Genomic DNA, 21,710 nt, shown 5'->3' with positions numbered 1-21,710 from the left:
TTTTACAAGTCAAAATGCAAAATTTGAGCAATATCTGTTCAATAGCTCCTAAAAAATTAAATTTCAGATTTTTAAAATTTGATTTCTGGGAAACTATTTGACTGATTTTGCTCAAATTTTGTATTTTGCCATGTAAAATTACATTTTTTTAAAATGATATGAAAAAATATATACCTTACAATTCAAAATTTTTTCAAACGTTATTAAATGAAATAGTAATAAATATTCACTAAAATTTTTTTTTGCATGGAATTACTTTTCGACATATGAATTTTATAATTGCGTGCAAAGATTTTTCAATTAGCTTAAAAAAGTTTTCGAGATATGTTGAAATACGCAAGTAGTAAAATTAACGCAAGTAGTAGAAAAATGAGCTTTTGAAACTTAACGTAGAGATAGAGGCATTCATTTCCGTTGACGAAATTCAAAAAATTAGTAGCGTTATAGAACCGTTTTCCTTTTCTAACTTAACATTAAAAGTTGTTGCCTGGAATCGCTACAAACTACTGCTCTTTGTATCGCACTATTCACTACACAGCAAACTACCAAAAGCAGCGACTACAGTAGATTCACTAATTTAGTGCACTACTTTCGACCACTTCCAATCACTCCAAACCAGACCGATACAAACGGTTCAGTCAAAGTCTAAAAAGAAAAATAAGTAAAAAGCTAGCCTCTCTGGAAGAGGGAATACTTCAAGTTCATTTTCTAAAAGAGGTTAAAATGCTGAATCAGTTAAAATGATAAAACAAGCATACCTGCCAACTTTTACGCATTTGGCGTAAAATTTTATTTCTATATTTAAAGTGGTAGTAAAATGTATGCTTTCTATATATTCCTTGCATTTATAAATTTAAATTGTAATATTTTTAATTCACCACTATTTTTAAAAAAATTAAGCATATAGATTAATATGTAATACTCTTCTAGTAGTCCGCATAAGCTTGTTCATAATACAGCAAATGTTTCCTCCTAAAATTGTAATTTACTTTTCATTTTACTACCACTGGGGAATATCATCCTTGAAAGGATTAAAAATTGGCAGGTATGAAATAGATATAATTATGATGGGTAATAACTTTTCTTACTTTATTGGGAAGAGTAAACTATCCATAACTACCATTATTTATTAATATTTTTATAGCTCTATATTTTTTGTGAACATTTACATATCTGCCAACTTTTAATCCTTTTCATTATCATTTTTCCCAGTGGTATTAAAATGGAATTAAAATTTCAATTTTAAGCAAAAAAATACGTTGTATTTGAAAAAGCTTAAGCTGACAACCTTTAGTCCTAGTCCTAGTGCCTAGTGTTTTGATTTTATTGGGCACCTGGGCCGCGAAGCGGCCCCTATCCCATTCATCTGGAATTTTAGAACAGTTTTGGTTGAACAATGAGGTAAGTAGGCAATGGAGTTGCTTTTATGAATGTTTCAAGCTCTTTGCTTGAATAACTAAAATGGAATCAAAAATAAATTGAGCAGCTTGCTCTAAACTGTGTTTGTTTGATTTTGGAGTTGTTCAGAATTGTATCAGCATGAGTAAACGTTATTTTCAGAAAGGTTGATGAAATTATTTGTTTTGATAGTTATGATATGAGGCGTCGGAGGTGAAATGTGCAGCTATTGGTCTGTAGTTTTTATCTTTGATATGATTTTCAAATTTAAAGATTTCATTAAAATTTACTGTTTTACATTCTATGGCTTTATCGAAAAAATCTGCGTTTAGCTTGTATATATGCTGTGATAGAGTTGGTATTTTGAGGTCTGCATGTATATTGGTATTCCGGATGAACCATCTTGCACAGGTTATTTTTCTAAGGATCTTGTTTTGGCATTGGTTTAATTTCTTCAGTAGATGTTGAGGTATCGTTGTCCAGGCAGGTGAGGCATAGGTAAGTATTGGGCGGATCATTGCTGTATATAGTAGCTTCTTTAGTTTAAGTGACATATTCTGATTATATATTAATGGTTGTATGGCTATTATTGCTGCATTTGCTTTATCTATTGTGCTTTTGATGTGATCATTCCAGGTGAGTTTGCTATTGATTATAAGGCCAAGACAATTTGCTTTTTTAACTATTGGTATTGGTTGACAACCTTTAAAGAAACACACATTAATATGTGCGCTTAATTTTTTTAAGAATAGTGGTGATCAAAATCATTTAAAAATTAAGTTTATAAAAGAAAAAGTAGCATATATTTACTACCACTTTAAGTATGGAAAGGAAATTTTACGCCAAATGCGTAAAAGTTGGCAGGTATGCATTTACATGGTGTGTATATTTTATTAGCTATTACATATGTGCCACGATTTTTGCGAACGATATTTTCTCGTGGTAGCCAATTTTATGTTTTAATATATTATTCTTGGTTTGAAAATTTTAATTCAAAATTATTTAAACTGCCACATCATATAGAATTTCAAAAACTTATGTAAGAAGGTTGATAATTATACCTTACATATGCATACCTGCCAACTTTCACGCATTTGGCGTAAAATTTTATTTCTATATTTAAAGTGGTAGCAAAATGCATGCTTTTCATATATTACTAGCATTTATAAACTTAATTCATAATCTATTTGACCACCACTCTTTTTAAAAAAATTAAGCATATATATTAATATGTAATACTGTAGTGGTAGTCATTAAAGCCGCTAACGGCCCCAGGCGCCCAGTTATATTTCGATAATGATGATGATGATGTGGTAGTCCTTCAATCCTTCCTTGTGATAGGTAAACTTCTTCAAAATACAGCATATGTTTCTGCCTAAAATTGTAATTTGAATTCCATTTTACTATCACAGGGGAAAATCATACTCGAAAGGATTAAAAATTGGCAGGTATGCATAGGTACAACCGTGACAAAGTGTAAAAAAGTGCCTATAACGTTAATGCTTTTACGCTACTTTTGAGCTACCACTGTGAAAAATTTTTAGCAAAAATCGTTAAGTTGGTGCTCTTTCTTAAGAGTAAAAATATATTTTTAACTGGTAGTAACTGGTAATAATCACAGATAGTTTACCTCGATTTAAATAAATTTAAAAATATATTGTTTTTACTGAGTTTTCAAAAATTAACAATCCTAGATTAATAAGAACGGTTTGCTAATACAATCATATTTCTGAGACCAGCCGTCGTAACGTAGATCATAGATTAGTTTTATCTAAATTAGTTACTTACCTCTAAAAAAGTATGGATTATTATATGTCACTGATGATGCAATATCAGGATTGACTTTGAAAAGGTGTGTGATAAGGTCGTTGAAAAAGTTGTAGAGCTAAAAAGTAACAAAGCATTTTAATAAAACTTGTAATTTTATATCACTTGAATAACTGATCAAAAAACAGAAAAAAATCCAGAAAAGCCATTTTAAATTGAAAGGTTTAGTTTTCAATTGCAATGATGTGTAAGTGAGTGATTTGATTAATGTGTGAATTAATTTACTATTTTCTTTTGTTAGATACCTCTTAAATTATAATAATTCCTCTTTATTACAAAATTTGTAGCTTAATATTACTTATGGTAGACAGTCATGTTTTATTTAAGCACTCGGGAAAAATAAATCCATACAAAAAATTAATAAAATAATTTCACATTTTTTAATAGGCCACCACAAAATTCACATCATATTTTCAAGATTTTTGAAAATTTTATAACCATCGTTGAACAGCCGACCCAGTTCTACTCCGTAGCCTTGTAAATTTGAACCCAATCCAGAAGACAAGGGAACTCTTGGATCATCAAGTAATAGGAGAAATTTGCCTTCGTGGAGGATTTTTTGATGGAACTAACCCGCATTTGCGTTACATGCAGAGGAAGACCGTGAGAACCTTCCACGGTTAGCCTGACGGCAAAGGGACTCTAATCCGTGATCCGTCTACCACTGAAGATATTTCACGTCAGCAGTGTGGTCGTGTAAGCTGGATGCGGATTTGTGTCGACCAGCCATCGCTGGGATTCAAGCCCATTTCACCGCATTGGAAGGCAAAAGCCCTATTTTCTGAGTCATCACGGCTCTTTTGTAACCTTTTTATATCCGTCGTTGAACAACCAACCTGATTTTGGGTTTACTACTACTAATGTTGAACTCCGTAGCCTTGTAATTTTGAACCAATCCAGAAGACAAGGAAGCACCTAGATCAGTACCCCCAGAGGTATTGATTTGTTACGGGAACATGGAGGACTTTTGCAACTCGACAGATTTAACGTGCATTAGTCACCATTTACTACACAGGGATCTTCGGCCGGTGGGGATCAAACCCACGAACTCTTGGACATGGGTCCAGTGCTCTACCAACCAGGCTATCCAGATCCTTTTTGTAACCTTTGAAAAAAGTCTAATTGCTTGGTCTCAATTTTTAAGTTCCTTATCGTTTAAACGTCAAAATATTAATTTCCTGCCCAAAATATTAAAGACTGATAATTTAATTATTTAATTGTTAGTATTTATCTTGCATAAGCGAAGCAGTTGTATCTACCAAAATACCATACTTGCTAACGACTTTTCCGAGCAATATTTTCTAGTAGTAGCCAATTTTATATTTCAATATGGAATGAATATTTGATTTAATTTATTTTAATAAAATTGTAATGAAGAATTTAAAAAACCTATATAAAAACCCTAAAAATTATGCCATATAAGTATGAAGGTATGACAAAATGTATGAAACTGCTAATAAGGCTTTTTTTTTTAACTACTACTATGAAATATCGTTAGCAAAAATAGTTGGCAGCTATGATTGAAATCTATACTTGGTTTTGAAAAATCGCTCCCAATGGTTTGTAACTATAATAATAAATTATAGCCGATCGTTTGTGATGGCTTTCACAAAATTATCAGCCACTTCTTCAATTCACAAAGATGTTTTTTGGAATATTTTTGACAAAGTTTTATCTGTATGTATAATATTAGTTGTTAAATATGAAGTCTTCACTTAAAAATAATACAGCAGTAAGATTAGATTTGTTAGGTACATCTTTCATTTATTTGTTTTTAGTGGTGCTCAAAATAATTTTAAATAAAACATAATAAACAAGAGATCAAGCGTAAAAGCATAAATATTGCTTAACATTAAATATTTAATAAAATTCTCCAATTAGCAGCAGGAAAGGTTGGCAGCTGTGCAGTACCATTACAAAAGTCTGAGACCAAAAACCATAGAATCAGAGTTCATATACAATCCTTAAAAAATTTAAAAAGTAGGGGTAATATTGTAATCAAAAAGCTACGCTACGAACTTCTCTTTATTAGCCTACATTTGAAAATAAAAGATTCATTCACTTACTACATATACTTATTTGGATATATTAAAGGTCTTGGCGAATTCAAATTCATTAAAACACTAATTTTTTTTTTGCTACAAATTTAATAATGACTGTACGAACCCTGATAGAAGTTGGAGCATTCATACAAACATTTAATACTACTTTAATTTACCTTTGTCTGATCCTGTTCTCCAACGTATTCTAAGCTTTGAAATATTTTCCATGAACACCGTCTTCTTGCTTCCTCCCTTGCCAAATATCGTCTATACCATTTTTGAATCAATATTGCAGCATTAAAATCTATGACAAATTTTGAAACATTATTGTTCTAATTTTACATATGAAGTGGTGACAAAATTTAAGTTCCTTGATTTAATTATTTGCCTTATACATTTAATTTGAAATAATTTTGACCACAACTGAAAAAATTAAGTAAGCATATATATTATTACATAATAATTTTATATGGGGCGTCTCATCCAAATCAAGCTTATGGGTTTTGCCGAACTGACCAGCTCGTGTTTAATCAAATTGTGCTCTCATGATCATTATGCGCAAAATTTTGATCAGTAGGTATCTTATTTAAGTAGATTTTGAAGCATTTAGTAGCTTTCTCGTCGCAATGACTTCACCATTTGACGACGGTGTGATCTATTAACGTCTCAGCATGGTCCCGGTTTGACGAAATCGGGACGTTTACGTCTCAATTGGGTCACCATATGACGAAGATGTGAGTTATTCAGTCTCAACAGAGACAATGTGACGAAATCGAGACGTTTACGTCTAACTAGGGTCACCATGCGACTAAGCTACGACTTGAATGTGTCACATTCTTTGCCACACGCTGACGTCACTCCAGAAGTTATATGTCTCATTGTGGTTTCGTGTTGATGTCTGAATGACGTCAGAATGTGACGTCCTCAAAGGCGGATATAGTAACCTTCAAAAACACACGCATCGACGACGAAGAGCTCATATGTGACCTCACAAATGAGTCTCTGTGACTGTCGTATTTTTGTTGCAATCTGGTAACGGTGCTATCTGGCATTAAATTGGTAGCTATAAGGTAATGAATGACCATCAGGGATCAAGTTGGAGTCTATGTGGACTATCTATATTATCCCAGAATATTGTAATGATATGATGTAAAAATGCTTTGTTGAAAAATATCAATTTTTCAACAAGGCTTTGAAAAAGCACTGTGCTTGGATCAAATAAAACACAAATAAATTAAGATGTGTTATCTTCAGCATAAATCGGTATTAACTAACCGTCACGTGAAAAACTCTCATGCGTAACTGTCATATCATTTCTGGAAAATTTTCAGGAGGAGAAAAAATACTGTAACCACTGTGACAAACTACAATAATAAAATTAATTAATTTTCATGTCATGGTAAATACGGATTTCTCGTCCAGAGCCTCGTCTGAAATCGAGAAGTAAAACCATTTCATTTTTAGCATGTTTTCGGGAAGTGTGAAAGTCCGTGATTGACAAGACATCTATGAAATATATCGATTAATAAGTTTTCGTCAGTATTGAGAAGTTTTCTCTGGGGGTGCTTAAAACAAACTCAGATGACAAAGCTGGAAATAGTGCAAAATAAATTACTCAGATGAATAACTAGCACACAATATTACCTCCTAAACAGAGCCATAAGAAATTACCTAAAAATAGATATTATTAGCAACTACAGAAATAAACTCAGTGCTGCTCTTTATAGTAATTCAAAGGAACCCGACCCTGCTGGTTTCAATAACATCCTTAATAGAGAGTTAATTATCGACATGAGAGATTATACCCTATCACATCCTTCCTCCTCTCAGATAATGCAGTTTGCAACACCTAATGTTCAACTCTGTAGCCTTGTAATTTAGAACCCAATGAAGAAAACAAGAGAACTCCTGGTACAAGTATTGGGAGAAATTTGCCTTCGTGGTGGACTTCTTGATGGAACTAACCAGCATTTGCTTTACAAGGCGAGGAAAATCCTTAAAACCTCCTATGGTTAGCCTGATGGCAAGGGGACTCTAACCCATGATCCGTCTACCACAGAGGATATTTAACATCAGTACTGTGGTTGATGCAAGCCGTGTACGGAATTCGAATCGACCAGTCATCGATGGGATTCGAACCCGGTTCACCCCATTGGAAGGCAAGCCCCTACGGCTCTCTCTCTCCAGCTATTATAAATAACTCTCCCTCCAATTTAACTAGGGATACTCCTAGAGAGGGGAAATAACCAATGATGATCCCCAAGTATTCCGACCCTTATATTTATACCTTACCCCAGTTAGAAGTAGGACTATAAGTATAAACTTGATGTTCGCTACCACTTCCGCTACTTCTTTCACACTGATCTGCATTTACTGTCATTCATTCAATCACCCGAAGGGATTATCTTCTACAAAAGAGTGATATGTCCACTACATGGACAGGTACTCCGTAATTAACCTTAGTTCAAGTTTAAGAGAAGTTTTCTCGTGATGGTAAGTCAATATATGAATCAATACCCTTCTCATCAGAGATTTTTCAACACTTCGTGAACTAGCAATGAAAAAATTACTAAAATATATTTTTTAAATTATTATTAGTAAGCATAATGTCTAATCAGAGTTTGTAAATCTGTGCCAAGCATTCTTTTAAAAAGAAGTGCTATCTTTTTCAAAAAGGAAAAAGTGGTAGCCTAAAAGTTTTATTATCAATATTTAATTTCTCATAAAATTTCGTCTTCCATAATACATTAATATTATATTATTTGGATATGAAGTGAAATCACTATTATGCAATAATGCAAAAGGTGCCTTTATAAAAAAACTGATTTAACTTTAAATGTATACAGCAGACTCACGGATTAGATCGGTCTGATACTTGCTAGTTTGAATATATATGCACAGGCTCTTTTACGCTGCATGTGCTGTGTCTCTTTTATCTGGAACCATTGAGTTAAAGGTTAAAAAACCCAAATACCCAACTACTCTTTTTGTAAAAGAAACTTTTGCATTTCTGTAAAATGAGGACTGATAGATATTGAAGTGATACAAAAAAGCGGATGTTCATATTAAGTGAATAACCATTTGTTTCATTTCATATCCCAAATCATGCATAAATTACGAGGATCTCAAGAGAAATTTTGAAACACCTTACTTGCCAGTAGGCGAAAATAATTTGCAAGTTTTAGTTTTTATTACCTCTAACGCTTTATTAAATTTTTTGTATCATTAACTAGAAACAAGAACACGTATTTGAAATAATTTAAGTTAGCTCCATTTTATTTTCCCTACATAAAATAATTCATCAAAAAATCTAATAAAATTATCGGATTTATATCCGTACAATAAAAGTATTTCTATAACTGCACTCTTTCACGTTTAGTCTTACCGAAATTAATTTTTAATAAGATTTTTACGAAAGAAATATCTAAAGATATCGATAAAAAATACTTGGCTATTCCCTCAATAGTTTTTATGATCTCTGTGTAACATTTTCATGTCGTGATCGAAGATGTAGGAAACAACATGGCAGCGGAAGGGAATTGATATCTATAAAAAGACTTAATAGGGCCAAAAATAGCTATGTTTTATTTTTAATAAAGACATTTTGACTCTTTTTTTCGTATTATTTTGATAGTTCTGTGCGCAATTCATGAATAAAAGATTTCAATATGCTCTTAAAGGGAAACTCTTAATATTTTTAAGCTCTAGATTTAAATATGATCTTCAGATTTCACATAATAAAAATTATGTAAAAGAACCAAATATGCCAACTCTTCCAGTTTCATCGGTATATTTCCCTTGAATATTTAGTGTGGTAATAAATTTATTGCCTCTTTTATTTTAGATTTAATAAATTTGATTTACACGATAAAAATTATTTTGACTATTAGCACACATAAAGAATTTTAACATTCATCTTAAGCCTGATAGTTATGCAGTGAAAGTTGGCACGATTAACCAATTAACGGATGTGTTTGTACACCTGAAAATAATAAATGTTGTTAGTTAAACTATTTTATATATAGCTTTATTTCGGGTGGACTAAATATTAACTTGGCTACCAAAAATAATTAAAAATCATTACGTACCAACTAGAGAGATTATGATTGGTGACAGCTATTTACTGTGGATTAGATAAACTTACATCGATTCCTTCCGAATGCAAGCTTACAGCTAAAATTTTCACTTTTCCAGGGTGCAAGCAAGAAGAAATCCTATCTTGATACCCGTACACCACAGAGTGTCTCAAACAAACATCTGTTTGTGTGAATATATAGCTTCGATTTAAAAACTAATTCCTCAATTTTGTATCTTTAAAATCAGTGGTGGTCAAATCAATGGCGATAAGCTCTTTTTTTAGCTATTAGAAAACGACTCGTGATTGTAATATCATCCAATGGAGTTTAAATTAAAATTGTGGAGATTTATTCAACTCTAAAATGCTCATAGTTTTGATTGGCCGTAAATTTTTCCGACGATAAAATCGCGTTAAATTCTGCATGCAGTAGTCAAAAAATTCCGCCGCAAATGAATATTTTAAGATAACCCAAAGACTAATTCAAGAGAGGAATACCAATTTCACTCCGTTGCTAAGCAACCAAGTTCAGACAATAAAAAAAATTAAATAATGTTCTGTGATTGCTCGGAGAGGTTTATTTCAGGGCTAAAGAGAATAGAAGGGCTGGTTCACTCCTTTGAAGTATCTCTCGCCGCGCCGATCCTGCGACGTCACTCTAGTGACGTCACTTTGGCGCAAATCTCGCACTTTTACTTCAAGAACGGAGCGTTTGGTCTTACTAGCTCTAACTAATATTGGATCATTTCTTTTTGCGAGATATTCTAAGACATTTGTTATTTTCTATAATGACTTTCCTCAGTTTTTGCAGTGAATTTACAAGAATTTAAAACTAATATCGAAATGCCAGTTTGCGCGATTGCAACTTGCAAAAATTCTGATATAAAAACAAAAGGAAAAAGTATAATTTTTCGCGTGTTCCCTAAAGTAAATGAACAACTATGTAAAGAATGGATTCCGAAATGACACAGTTAATATAAAACAGCAATACGTTTATTCTGTCGTAAAGAACTTTTATAAAAATTCATTATCTAAATAGAAACCGCCTCGTTACTTCATAAAGAAAGGCAGGTGAAAAGAATTAAAAAATAGATAAAGTCAAAGAAAATTAAAATGTAAGTAAAAAGTGTAAATAAAATATATAGTATATAGTTGAAATTCTCCTAATTTCATAACATATTTTTTAATGTAGTTATTCTAAATATTTATGATTTTTTTTAAAAATTATATTCTCTTCAATTTAACTATCTATAAATTATATCATCGTAAATTTAAATGTCTATAAACAATTCTAAAATTTCTAATGTCATTATGAACCTAAATTATTATTTTGTTTCAGTAATTAGCGTTTAAGGTTGATGTTTCCTAACGATTAAGTATGAACAAATTGCGATTAACGACATATTTTAAAATCAGGGATTCTAAATTTAACTTAACTTATCTGTATAAAAGAATATGTAGATAAAAAAAGTGTCGATATATGCCTTCATTTTTCTTAATAGTTAAAGTTAAAACAGAAATTTTTAAAATAAAGTATTTATCGTGTCATTTTCACCAACTAGCAAAACATTTTTATAAGTTTACAATGGTATTTTTTTAATATAATAACCAAGAAAGTTTTTTTTGAACTATGTTTATGAACGGAAATAATGTGTTAATTACGTAAAGTTTGAAGGCTAATAACCAGAAAAAGTCTAACTTATTTTTACAAAGAGAAAGATGCAAAGTTATCATAGCTTTGCTTGCGATCTCCGAGATCTGTGGACACAGTGACGTCATGAGGAAGGAAATCGTAGCTTCAGCTCTAAGAGCGGAATGAACTAGCCCTTGTATTCTCTTTAGCCCTGGGTTTATTTATGAATGCTTAATAGAAAATATCTTGAAGTTTCTAGGCAATGGACAATTTTTCAGCTAATTTCTGACCAAATAGCAAAGATTGTTTTAAAATTTCCTTTTAAAAGAAAGATTGAATCAATTTATAAATTATTTATGATTTTCTAAGTTTTTAGAGTTAGAATGCACGTACTTTTCATCTAACGTTATTTGGGTTTTTTTACGTTGCTTTTACTTCATTTATACGAGAATTTCTTACCAAAATCAAGAGTACATGACTTAATATAATTATGTAAAAATTTTTAGGTATAATCATTTTTGCAGTTTTGATCGAGTCCTCTTGACAAGGAAGTTTAAAAGAAACAAAAAAAGTGCCTGAAAAATGTAGATTGTATAGTAATTCTAATGCACATTCACAAGATTTTACATAATTTACGATATTTTTTTTTTTAATTACTAAAAAAAATCCTGAATGTTAAATGGCATTTTAGAAACTTTGAAATATGTTATGGTTAAGAATAACGTACTGAAACAATATGTTGCATATATTGTATGATTCGTTGTTTAAAAAATCTCTTCATTCTGCCAAATATTTAGGTTACGTGGCTTTCCTTGGATAAAAATGATTTGCAAATGGCATCCTGATGTTTCGATATATTCTGAAATTTATTTTCGCAAATTCACCATACATTGTCGCGCAACATGTTCCTTAATTACGATAAGCTACATTTATCAGCAAATACCGCTACTATGATTTCTTTATTTATTTACATATATTTGATACGATACTCTTCTTTTAAACTGAGTTCGTAAGGTCCTTAAGATATTGAAAAGGTGGCACAAATACTTGAAAGATAAAATATTTAATTTCATTAACTCAAAATATCTGGTCTCAAAATTTTAATTTTAAAGTTAAAGATAACTTCATAGTTACAATATTGATGCTACGGTTCTTTTACTTTTTTAAGGACCACACGAATCCTGTTAGAATATCAAAATGCATCTGTTTACTTTTACGAGCATAAAATCCGTATAAAAACAATAATCAAGACCCAAATGTAAAACAGTATAGATGATTATGAAAAGATCATTGGATGCAAAAAGCATAAAAAGGGAAATAAAAGTCGACATGTTTCTAGTTTTCAAAATTAGGCGCCCATTCTCAAGATTTGCCTGGCGAAAAAAACTTGTGACGTCATTATTGAACACTCAAAACATGTCTACTTTTATTATCATCTATTATTTTTTAAATCAATGAGGTTTTAATCTTTTCGATTCAGTTTCTTGGAATTATTCATTTAGTAACACAGTACACTAAATTACTTCATGCAGTATCAAAATAAGTGTTACGTAAGATAAAGGCATAGGTTCTTAGATTGAAAAAATAATAATTAATCAATACTTTAAAAACTAAATCTTACAACCACTTTTCAAAGACCGTATTCTTACTTTTTTCTGTTGGACTCATTGCCCGAAGCAATCGCCGTTCATGTTTCTTATCTTTTCGAAAATTTGAAACAGCACATCCCATTATATCGGATATTGTCTTGTTAAGTTTGAAAATAAACAAACCATCAGGAACCTACAAATCAAGTAAGAATGCATTATTTTAAGCTTTCAAAATAAACAAATTTAGTTTGAAAACAAACTATCGGGGACCTACGTATCAAGCTAGAATGCATTATTTTAAGCTTTGAAAATAAGCAAATTTAATTTGAAAATAAACTATCAGGGACCTACGAGTCAAGTTAGAATGCATTATTTTAAGCTTTGAAAATAAACAAATTTAGTTTGAAAATAAACTATCAGGGACCTACGAATCAAGTTAGAATGCATTATTTTAAGCTTTTAAAATAAACAAATTTAGTTTGAAAATAAACTATCAGGGACCTACGAGTCAAGTTAGAATGCATTATTTTAAGCTTTGAAAATAAACAAATTTAGTTTGAAAATAAACTATCAGGGACCTACGAATCAAGTTACAATGCATTATTTTAAGCTTTGAAAATAAAAAAATTCAGTTTGAAAATAAACTATCAGGGACCTACGAATCAAGTTAGAATGCATTATTTTAAGCTTTGAAAATAAACAAATTTAATTTGAAAATAAACTATCAGAGATCTACGAATCAAGTTAGAATGCATTATTTTAAGCTTCGAAAATAAATACAGTTTGAATGTAGGCAACCACCAGGAATCCACAATTCAAGTAAAAATGCATTATTTTAAGCTTTGAAAATAAATAAATTCAATTTGAATATAAACAAACCATCAGGAATCTTTAAATCAAGTAAGAGTGCATTATTTTAAGCTTTAATTCTAATAACTACATAAAATTAAACACTCGCTAAATTATCAAGACTTTTTAATAAATTATTATAAATTCTGTATTTTATGACCAATATTTAACCCCTGATTTATATTTTGGGTTTGCGACTCTTAATAATAAATCCCGTTTTTCCAGTATAAACAATTAATATAAAAAAATAAAGTCAATACCTACTCAGGTCATCAAAGAAAATTTTTATTTTAGTTACTTTTTATTAAATAATTGCAATTAATGTAAATATGTATATACACCCTTGTGCAAAGTAATTGAAACAAACTCAATAAATTCAGAAAACTAAGAGAAAATGCTATTTTATTTAAATTTATACAAACTCAAAAATTTTTAGTACATAATATAATCTCCACGACACTTTATTAACATTTGGACACGATTCGGCATGGATTCCACTAATTTTTTACAGTCATTTATAATATTTGTGTCCTTATACCAGACATGAATTAACGCTGTGATTAGCTTCTCCATAGTTGTACAGTTCATATTTAATAGGCGATTCTTGCATATGGCCCAGAGATTCTCAATTGGGATGATATCTGGAGAGTTCCCTGGCCATTCCAATGTCTCAATTTGATTCTCAGACATGAATTTCTTGACAGTTTTGGACGTATGGCAAGGAGCTAAATCCTGTTGAAAAATCCCTGTTCCATCAGGGTATCGTCTCTTCAACTCTGGAACAACTTTTTTACCCAGAATAGTAATGTACTGCTCAGAACGCATCATACCGTCAATAGGCTGCAAAGGTCCAACCCCATTGTAACCGAAACAACCCCAAAACATTTTCTTTAAGAAACACGAAAAAAAAAAAGCTTGTTTCAATTAATTTGCACAAGGGTGTACATATGACAGAATCACAATATTAATTGGCAAAATAGAAAGCGAACTTTACTACAGATATAAAACTAAAATTAATGAATGAATTGATATTTGATGAAAATTGTATTAACATCAATTGTCATCCACTACAAGTTTAAAAAATAGTATTTAGTGGTTGAATAAAAAGTATTTTATTGACGATTAAAAATTCGGACAAGATATATAAATATATATAGGAAGAGTGTGAACTAATAGTCGGAATTGAAAAAAAAGTCATCTTTTTAGAGGTGTTCGAAAAAAATTTACCCTCAATTTACGCAAGAAAAATATATCATGTTTTGCCCAACTGTGTGCATGAATGAAAGCTTTTAAGTATTAACCTAATCGTATCATTTGATGAATCATGCATTTATTTCGAATAATTAAAAGGTGGTAACCAAAATATTTTGATGTTCAGAAGGAGATATTGCATTGCCACATCTTATAATATGGTTTTCAAGTGGGCACAGGTTGAAAAACAAAGCCAAGTATTAAACTACAATAATAATTAATGAAGGATTTTTACTTCATTTTAAAAAAAAATTAAAATTAAATAATGTGAGGATTTTTCATTCAAAATATTTTTGCTAATTAGATAATTTGTACATTTAAATTCACTGACATCAATTATTGTATTAAGTAAATTTGCCTAGTCTACAATACTTAAAAATTACTTTATCTGATCAATTAAATATAAAAATCATATTTGTGATCCGATAGGTATTCTTAGACAGTTATAAAGTTTAAAATTATTATTTACTCTCAACAATTAGTGCCGGCTTTATATATATATATATATATATATATATATATATATATATATATATATATATATATATATATATATATATATATATATATATATATATATATATATATATATATATATATATATATATATATATATATATATATATATATATATATATATATATATATGAAGAGGTGGCTAGCAAGCTACTGCTCAGCCTTCCCTTGGGAAATAGTTCAGAATTTACACCAAAGAGAAAAAGTAATCTCACATAACTGCTGAATTTATGTAATTGTTGACAACAATAGTTTGTGTGGTATTCGATAATTGGAAACTAATAACTGTACTAGCTCACTTTTCATGTTTGATTACAGAGCTGTTATTTTTTGCAACATGTTTTTTTTTCGTAATTTACCCATGATATTTGTTTATCAAAAAGATTGTTATTACTTATTGGAATATTAAGCAGAGTTTAAAAAAAAAACGATTTCAAGTTGATATGATAATTTGTTTCAAGGTTATGGGCATTTTTATGGCACTTAAGAAATCATCAACTTTCGGATACTTTTAAGTTTTTTTTAAATAAGTCAGTATTGCTTCTTATGCAAATTTAATGATAAATAGAATAAAATCAATAGTCAATAGATGCATTTGTTTTTGAAAGTTATATGCCTTTCTTCGAATTTAACCTCATGAGATATGTTCTTATATTCAAGCAAATGATTGTAACAACTAACAATTAATTTTATTCTGCTCGGTATTATAAGTTACATAGGAAATATTTTACTCAAGCTCTTTTAAAAGCATTATTTCAAATCCTTCTCTCTTAGACATTTTCCTCTCATAAAAATGCTCACAACTTAAAACCAAACGATCTTATCAGCCTGTGATTAGTTTTATTCGTTTTTCGTTTTATTCGTTATATTAGTTTTCGTTCATTCGTTTTATTCGTTATATTAGTTTTATTCAAACTTTAAAATTTTCTGCTATTAAACGATTGTTGATTCTTGATTACATTGGTTAAAATACAAAAATAACTATTTTTTGCGAAACTCTTTCTCTTTCTTTTCAGAACAAGCGCCAAAAATTGATTAAAAAACTATTAGTTTTATGAAATCTGACAAAAAGTTTAAAAATATTAACTAGTCTCATTGAGTTTATGTGAAGATTTGCAAGAAAAAAAGGAAGAAAATCTAATTATCAAATTTATTAGTACCATAATGAAAGATGTAGGTTCAGCTATAAGAAAATAAAAAGTGTTTAAATTTCCTAATACGATTGGAGTTATATATTTGAATTTCTATAATGGTAGTACTTCATGCAGTGTATTTTATTTTGTGGCTGTGGTGCCTGTCACACTTTTAAAAGCATTTAGTTATGAGGATTGAATAGAAATGACAGATGAGGAATGCCATTTATCTGAAAAAGAAATTTAATTTGCATTCAGTTAATTTTAACCAAAAAACAAAACAATTTATTTCGTTTAATTAATTTTGTTGAAGGTCATTAGATTCCTATATTTTGAAACCTGCCGCTATTATTGTAAATATGACTTTCTTGCTAATTCATATTTTTTTACTTTTAGATTCTAATGCTTCCAAGTTTCAGCAGGGAGACAGAATCAGTATTTAAAATAATTATTAAAATAATTTAAAATAATGTTTAAATAATTTTGCTGATTTGTAAAAAAAATCAAATTTTAATTTTATATAAAAATATTTTTAATATCAGCTGACTAATTATTTAAATTTGCAGTTTTATAGCGATAAAAATTCAAGCACCTCCAGCTTGGAAAAATGGAAAAATTAGCTTAGACCTCTACCTTATAAAAATGAGAGTTACCACCATACCCTCCAACTGCTACGGAATTTCCGTAGTTTCAGAAATCTTCTTTTCAGACGGTAGCAAAATTAATGTCTTAATATTTAAAAAAAATAATTTTAGCGTAACTTGTCCACTATTACTTATAAAAGTGCAGGCCATATGGCTAGATTCTTAAGTTCTGATAAAAGTTTTATGAGAGATCCATTTGCTTTAAAAATTTCTACTTTGGTTCGCTACCACTAGAAAGAATTATTTTCAAAATCCTCATAAGTTGGAGGGTATGATTACCACAAATAACTTTTTTTTAACTGCGGAATTTGTGATCAGCGTCATTTTAAGATAATTGAATCTATTAAAATTACAGAAGAATTATGTATTTGAAACTTTCTTTTATAGCTTAACAAAGAAAGCAAATACTGCCGAAGGTGTAATATTAAAACTTCAGGTTGATGAATTAAAATTTCTACTAGTGAAAAAAATATAAAGTTATACACTATTCCTTTATATAATATAAATAATAGTGATATTAAAAATTATTAAGCTAGACGGAATGTATAAAATCTCACATTCATGTTTGGGAATTATTATCGTCGCAAAAATAAGTTTAAAAAAAAATATTAGGTCGAGCTATAAAACCCTGAAGTGTAAAATGTCTCTAAATTAATACCTCTAAAAATATAAAAATATATACTTGAGGTTAAAAAATAATGACTAAGATAGAACATGGAACACTTTACATTACTAAAAAAGTAACCTTTTCAAGTGTCAAAAAATACACTTGGGGTTGACTTATAACAACCGGAAGTATAAAATGGCACACCTTAGGTAGGTAAATAAATAACTATAACATCCATCCTGTGAATTACATCTTGAATACCTCCAATAATCTATAAACAAGTATACAGTATATCCTCCTTGATTACAACCAGCGTTCCTGGTTTGATGTAATTCACGGAATGAATGGTAAAGTTCGCGTGGTTGTTGTGAAAACCAGACAAAGTATTTTTAAACGAATCATTTCAAATATAAGTGTTTTACCTACTAATGATCTTACAATTTAGTCTTACATGCAGATTTTTTTTATATCAGTGTTTATATTGTAAATTTAAACTGAAAATTATAATTTGAATTTAATTTACTTGAGTAATTTAGTAGTATTGTTATTTGGTAATTTGCCATGCATTTGAAATGTTTTATCATTTGCATTTGAAAATCGTCAATATTTTTTATAGCATTTAATTTTTGAAATAGACCTTTCAAAGCCGGGCGGTATGTTGGCAGCTAACTTGGTTTTGGCTACTTTTTTCATCTTTGCCATAATGAAAGCAGTTTTCGTTCTGAATTCGAACGTCTTGGTTGAATGGCGTTACACATTTGCTTAAAATAAAATTCGTTATAGTTGTTACGTGTTTTAATTTTTGCACAGTCCACTTAATCGACGACCATAACTGAACAACTATTTTTTTTATCTTAAAAAAACAAAACATACGTATCTACCGTTACAAATCTTCGAATAAAGATCTTTAATCATGGAATTGGGGTTTATTCAAAAATTAGATGGTAGGTAATATGAGAAAATATCACTTGATTTAAATATTGATGCATTACCACTCTTTTTTAATAGCACAAACATTGCAATATAAAATTTTGGACGTTAATGGGTAAAGGCTAAATACTCCATACATAAAATAAATTATTAAATAATTTTCATAATCATTTAAAAAAAATTACGAATTGAACTCCCTTCAAACTGTTTTTTAACTTTTTTTAGTTATTAAGTCATTTATGCATTACTCGAAGACAACTTATATATAAATACCTTTTTGACACTTACATTAAGGCAAAGAATCACACAAAAAGGATGAAATAAATAGTTTTTAAAATCATTTAGACAGATTTAAAAACTTTTGATTTTTTTTAAATACATTATATGAATGTTTCGTATCATTTATTCCAAGACAAAATAGTTTTCCAATACGTTTTGCTTCTAGTCAAACTTATACAGCTTTACCATGATCTGGAAAAAATAAATGAGTCATACCTAAGATTTTTTCACGACTACTGAAAAATACTTATCTATCAATTGTGAATTAAGAGTTCTTTTTTGCACCCATTTATATTTCTTTTAAATTAAAAATTTATTCGCTATCACTTTCCAGACTGTGGAAACTCAGTTCTAGTAAAGTATTAAAAAATAAAATAATTTTCTTAATAATTTAGAAGAGAAACTTACAATTTTTGTATCAATATCATTAGCAAATGAAAATTGCTTAGACTTTTCGAATTTGTCCTAAATTATTTGCCAAATTTTTAAATTATTTATATATTATGTTGGATACATGAATGTTCGGCCTGAATTGCTCATAAACAAAAACTTATTTTTAAATATTTTTTTCAAGCACTAGTCATACTTATATAAAAGCAAAGCACTAAAATCATGCTCTGAATGATGAAATAAATAATTTTTATAATCAATTAAAAAAAAAAAGTCGCTACAGATTTCCTTTCAACTTCATTTATCAGATGAAGAGTTTTTATATTCTTTGAAATTTTTTTACAAACTTCAAAATTATTATTGTTTTGTGTTGAATGTGCATGCATTCCATTACTTACTGGTAAAACAAAAAAATTTATTCTTTTCTGACACATCTAATTATACTTATATTGGAGAAAAACACTAATTTTATTCAAAAATTGATTAAATGAATAATTTCTCTCAAAGAAATAATAAAAGAAATAGTTATCACAGATTTTTATTCAATATCAATAACAGATGGAGAAAAAAAATTTGGGTTTTTTTTTTCAATTTTTTATAAACTTTTAAATCATTGACATTTTACGGTTGACTTGAATGATTTGCAAATACTTTTTTGATACTCCGTACTTATTAATTCATAACACTAAATTCATGCACTGAATAATGAAATTTAGAAAAGAAACTTACAGATTTTCCTTCAATATCATTAACGGAGGTAGAATAAGTTCTTTAAAAGTGAAGAAACGCAAAACGGGTAAAAAAGAGTTTTGGGTCGATAGATTTAGAAATGACATACGGAACCTCGTGTCTCGATTTTTGTTAGTTCTCTCGATTTAGTGCGCAAGCGTTGTTCGTTCGAAAGATGGATTCGTGTTAAGATTTCCTTTCACGCACTTCAATCTACACCGTATTTAATAATTCGCCCTCTTTATTAATCTTAATTACTGAAAGAATTTACAAAAAAGAAAAAGTGCATTTCTTTTTGAGTGCAAACATAATACTTTAACTGAACTAACACAGTACTTTTTCATTTTAGTTCTTTGAGTAAAAAATTTTACCATTTAGAACAGGTGTTTTACGATTCTTTTATGCTTATAAGTAACTAACAATTAGCAGTTATGTTAATTGTTAATAGATTAAATGCTATTGAAATAAATTAAAGAATTAAAAGGTAATTAAAAATTGAGAGGTTATATTATAACAAATTCACGTCAATTAATTAATCACTTTTTAAAATTATTTTGCGGGAGTCACAATGATGAAGTAATATTTTTTTTAAAGACATTGCTTATTTTAAGGTTTTCAGAGCGAAGAAAATAAAGGAAATCATTTAGTAAATAAATAATTATCATAACTAGTTATAATCGTTGGTAAATAAATAACACTGGGAAACAGTTTTTATTTTTATTTATGCAACTATACTTGATCTAACTTAATTCGAGTATAGAGATTTCAAATCTGAAATTAGTTTTGCTCCGACTTTTTTTTTCAAAATTATATTTTTAGTTTATTTTTTGTCTAAATGTACAATTTCATAAATGTGATGCCATTATAAACACCACATATTTCTTAGCTTTTAAATTTTCTTTTTTTAATAATTTAATCATTTTTAATCTTTTCCAATCTCTTAAAATAAATCAGTACATTTATTTTTATTTAATTTTATAAAAAATTGATGTAAATATTTCTATTTTGAATAATGTAACGTGTAACTCTTTATTTCAAGGCAAACGTATAATTGATTACAGTGATCAGAAGTATCACACTACAAGTAGGGAAGCTACAGTAGTCGCTACGTTTTTTCGTAGTTTGTAGTTTAGTGTGCTACTTTTTTGAAAAAGTAGTGTACTGATTAGTGCGATACAAAAAAGAAATAGTAGTTTGAATAGCAGTTGAACAGTACTGTCTGTAAGAACAGTAGTATAAGGAACAGATGCAAATATTTCTGTTGTGAATAATGCAACGTGTAACTTTTATTTCAAGGCAAATGTATAATTGATTACAGTGGTCGGAAGTAGCGCACTACAAGTAGGGAAATTACTGTAGTCACTACTTTTTTTCGTAGTTTGTAGTTTAGTGTGCTACTTTTTTGAAAAAGTAGTGTACTGATTAAAGCGATACAAAAAAAAAATAGTAGTTTGAATAGCAGTTGAACAGTACTGTCTGTAAGAACAGTAGTATAAGGAACAGATGCAAATATTTCTGTTTTGAATAAAGCAACGTGTAACTTTTATTTCAAGGCAAATTTAAAATTGATTACAGTGGTCGGAAGTAGCGCACTACAAGTAGGGAAGCTACTGTAGTCACTACTTTTTTTCGTAGTTTGTAGTGTAGTGCTACTTTTTTGAAAAAGTAGTGTACTGAGCAGTGCGATGCAAAAAAGAAATAGTAGTTTGAACAGCAGTTGAACAGTACTGTCTGTAAGAACAGTAGTATAAGGAACTGAGGCAAATATTTCTATTTTGAATAATGCAACGTATAACTTTTATTTCAAGGCAAATGCAT

General features: G+C 29.4%; 1 protein-coding gene across 1 annotated transcript in view; it reads right to left on the bottom strand.

Moving 5' to 3' along the window:
* rdgC (retinal degeneration C) overlaps window positions 1–19,997 on the bottom strand; it is a 68,762-nt gene extending 48,765 nt beyond the window's left edge. Inside the window, exons 1-4 of the mRNA XM_071188287.2 lie at window positions 19,893–19,997; window positions 12,625–12,757; window positions 5,444–5,571; window positions 3,187–3,283 (exon numbers count right to left, since the gene is read on the bottom strand). Coding sequence (XP_071044388.1) covers window positions 3,187–3,283; window positions 5,444–5,571; window positions 12,625–12,706 — 307 coding nt within the window. The 5' untranslated portion in view covers window positions 12,707–12,757; window positions 19,893–19,997. The remainder of the gene's footprint in view (window positions 1–3,186; window positions 3,284–5,443; window positions 5,572–12,624; window positions 12,758–19,892) is intronic.
* Window positions 19,998–21,710: the final 1,713 nt, after the last annotated feature.

The sequence above is a fragment of the Parasteatoda tepidariorum genome, chromosome 12 (genome assembly GCF_982258835.1).
Source record: "Parasteatoda tepidariorum strain Cologne lab strain chromosome 12, Ptep-v5.0, whole genome shotgun sequence".
NCBI lineage: Eukaryota > Metazoa > Arthropoda > Arachnida > Araneae > Theridiidae > Parasteatoda > Parasteatoda tepidariorum.
Note: the sequence above shows the minus strand (reverse complement) of the source record. Positions and strands in the feature narration are given on the sequence as shown.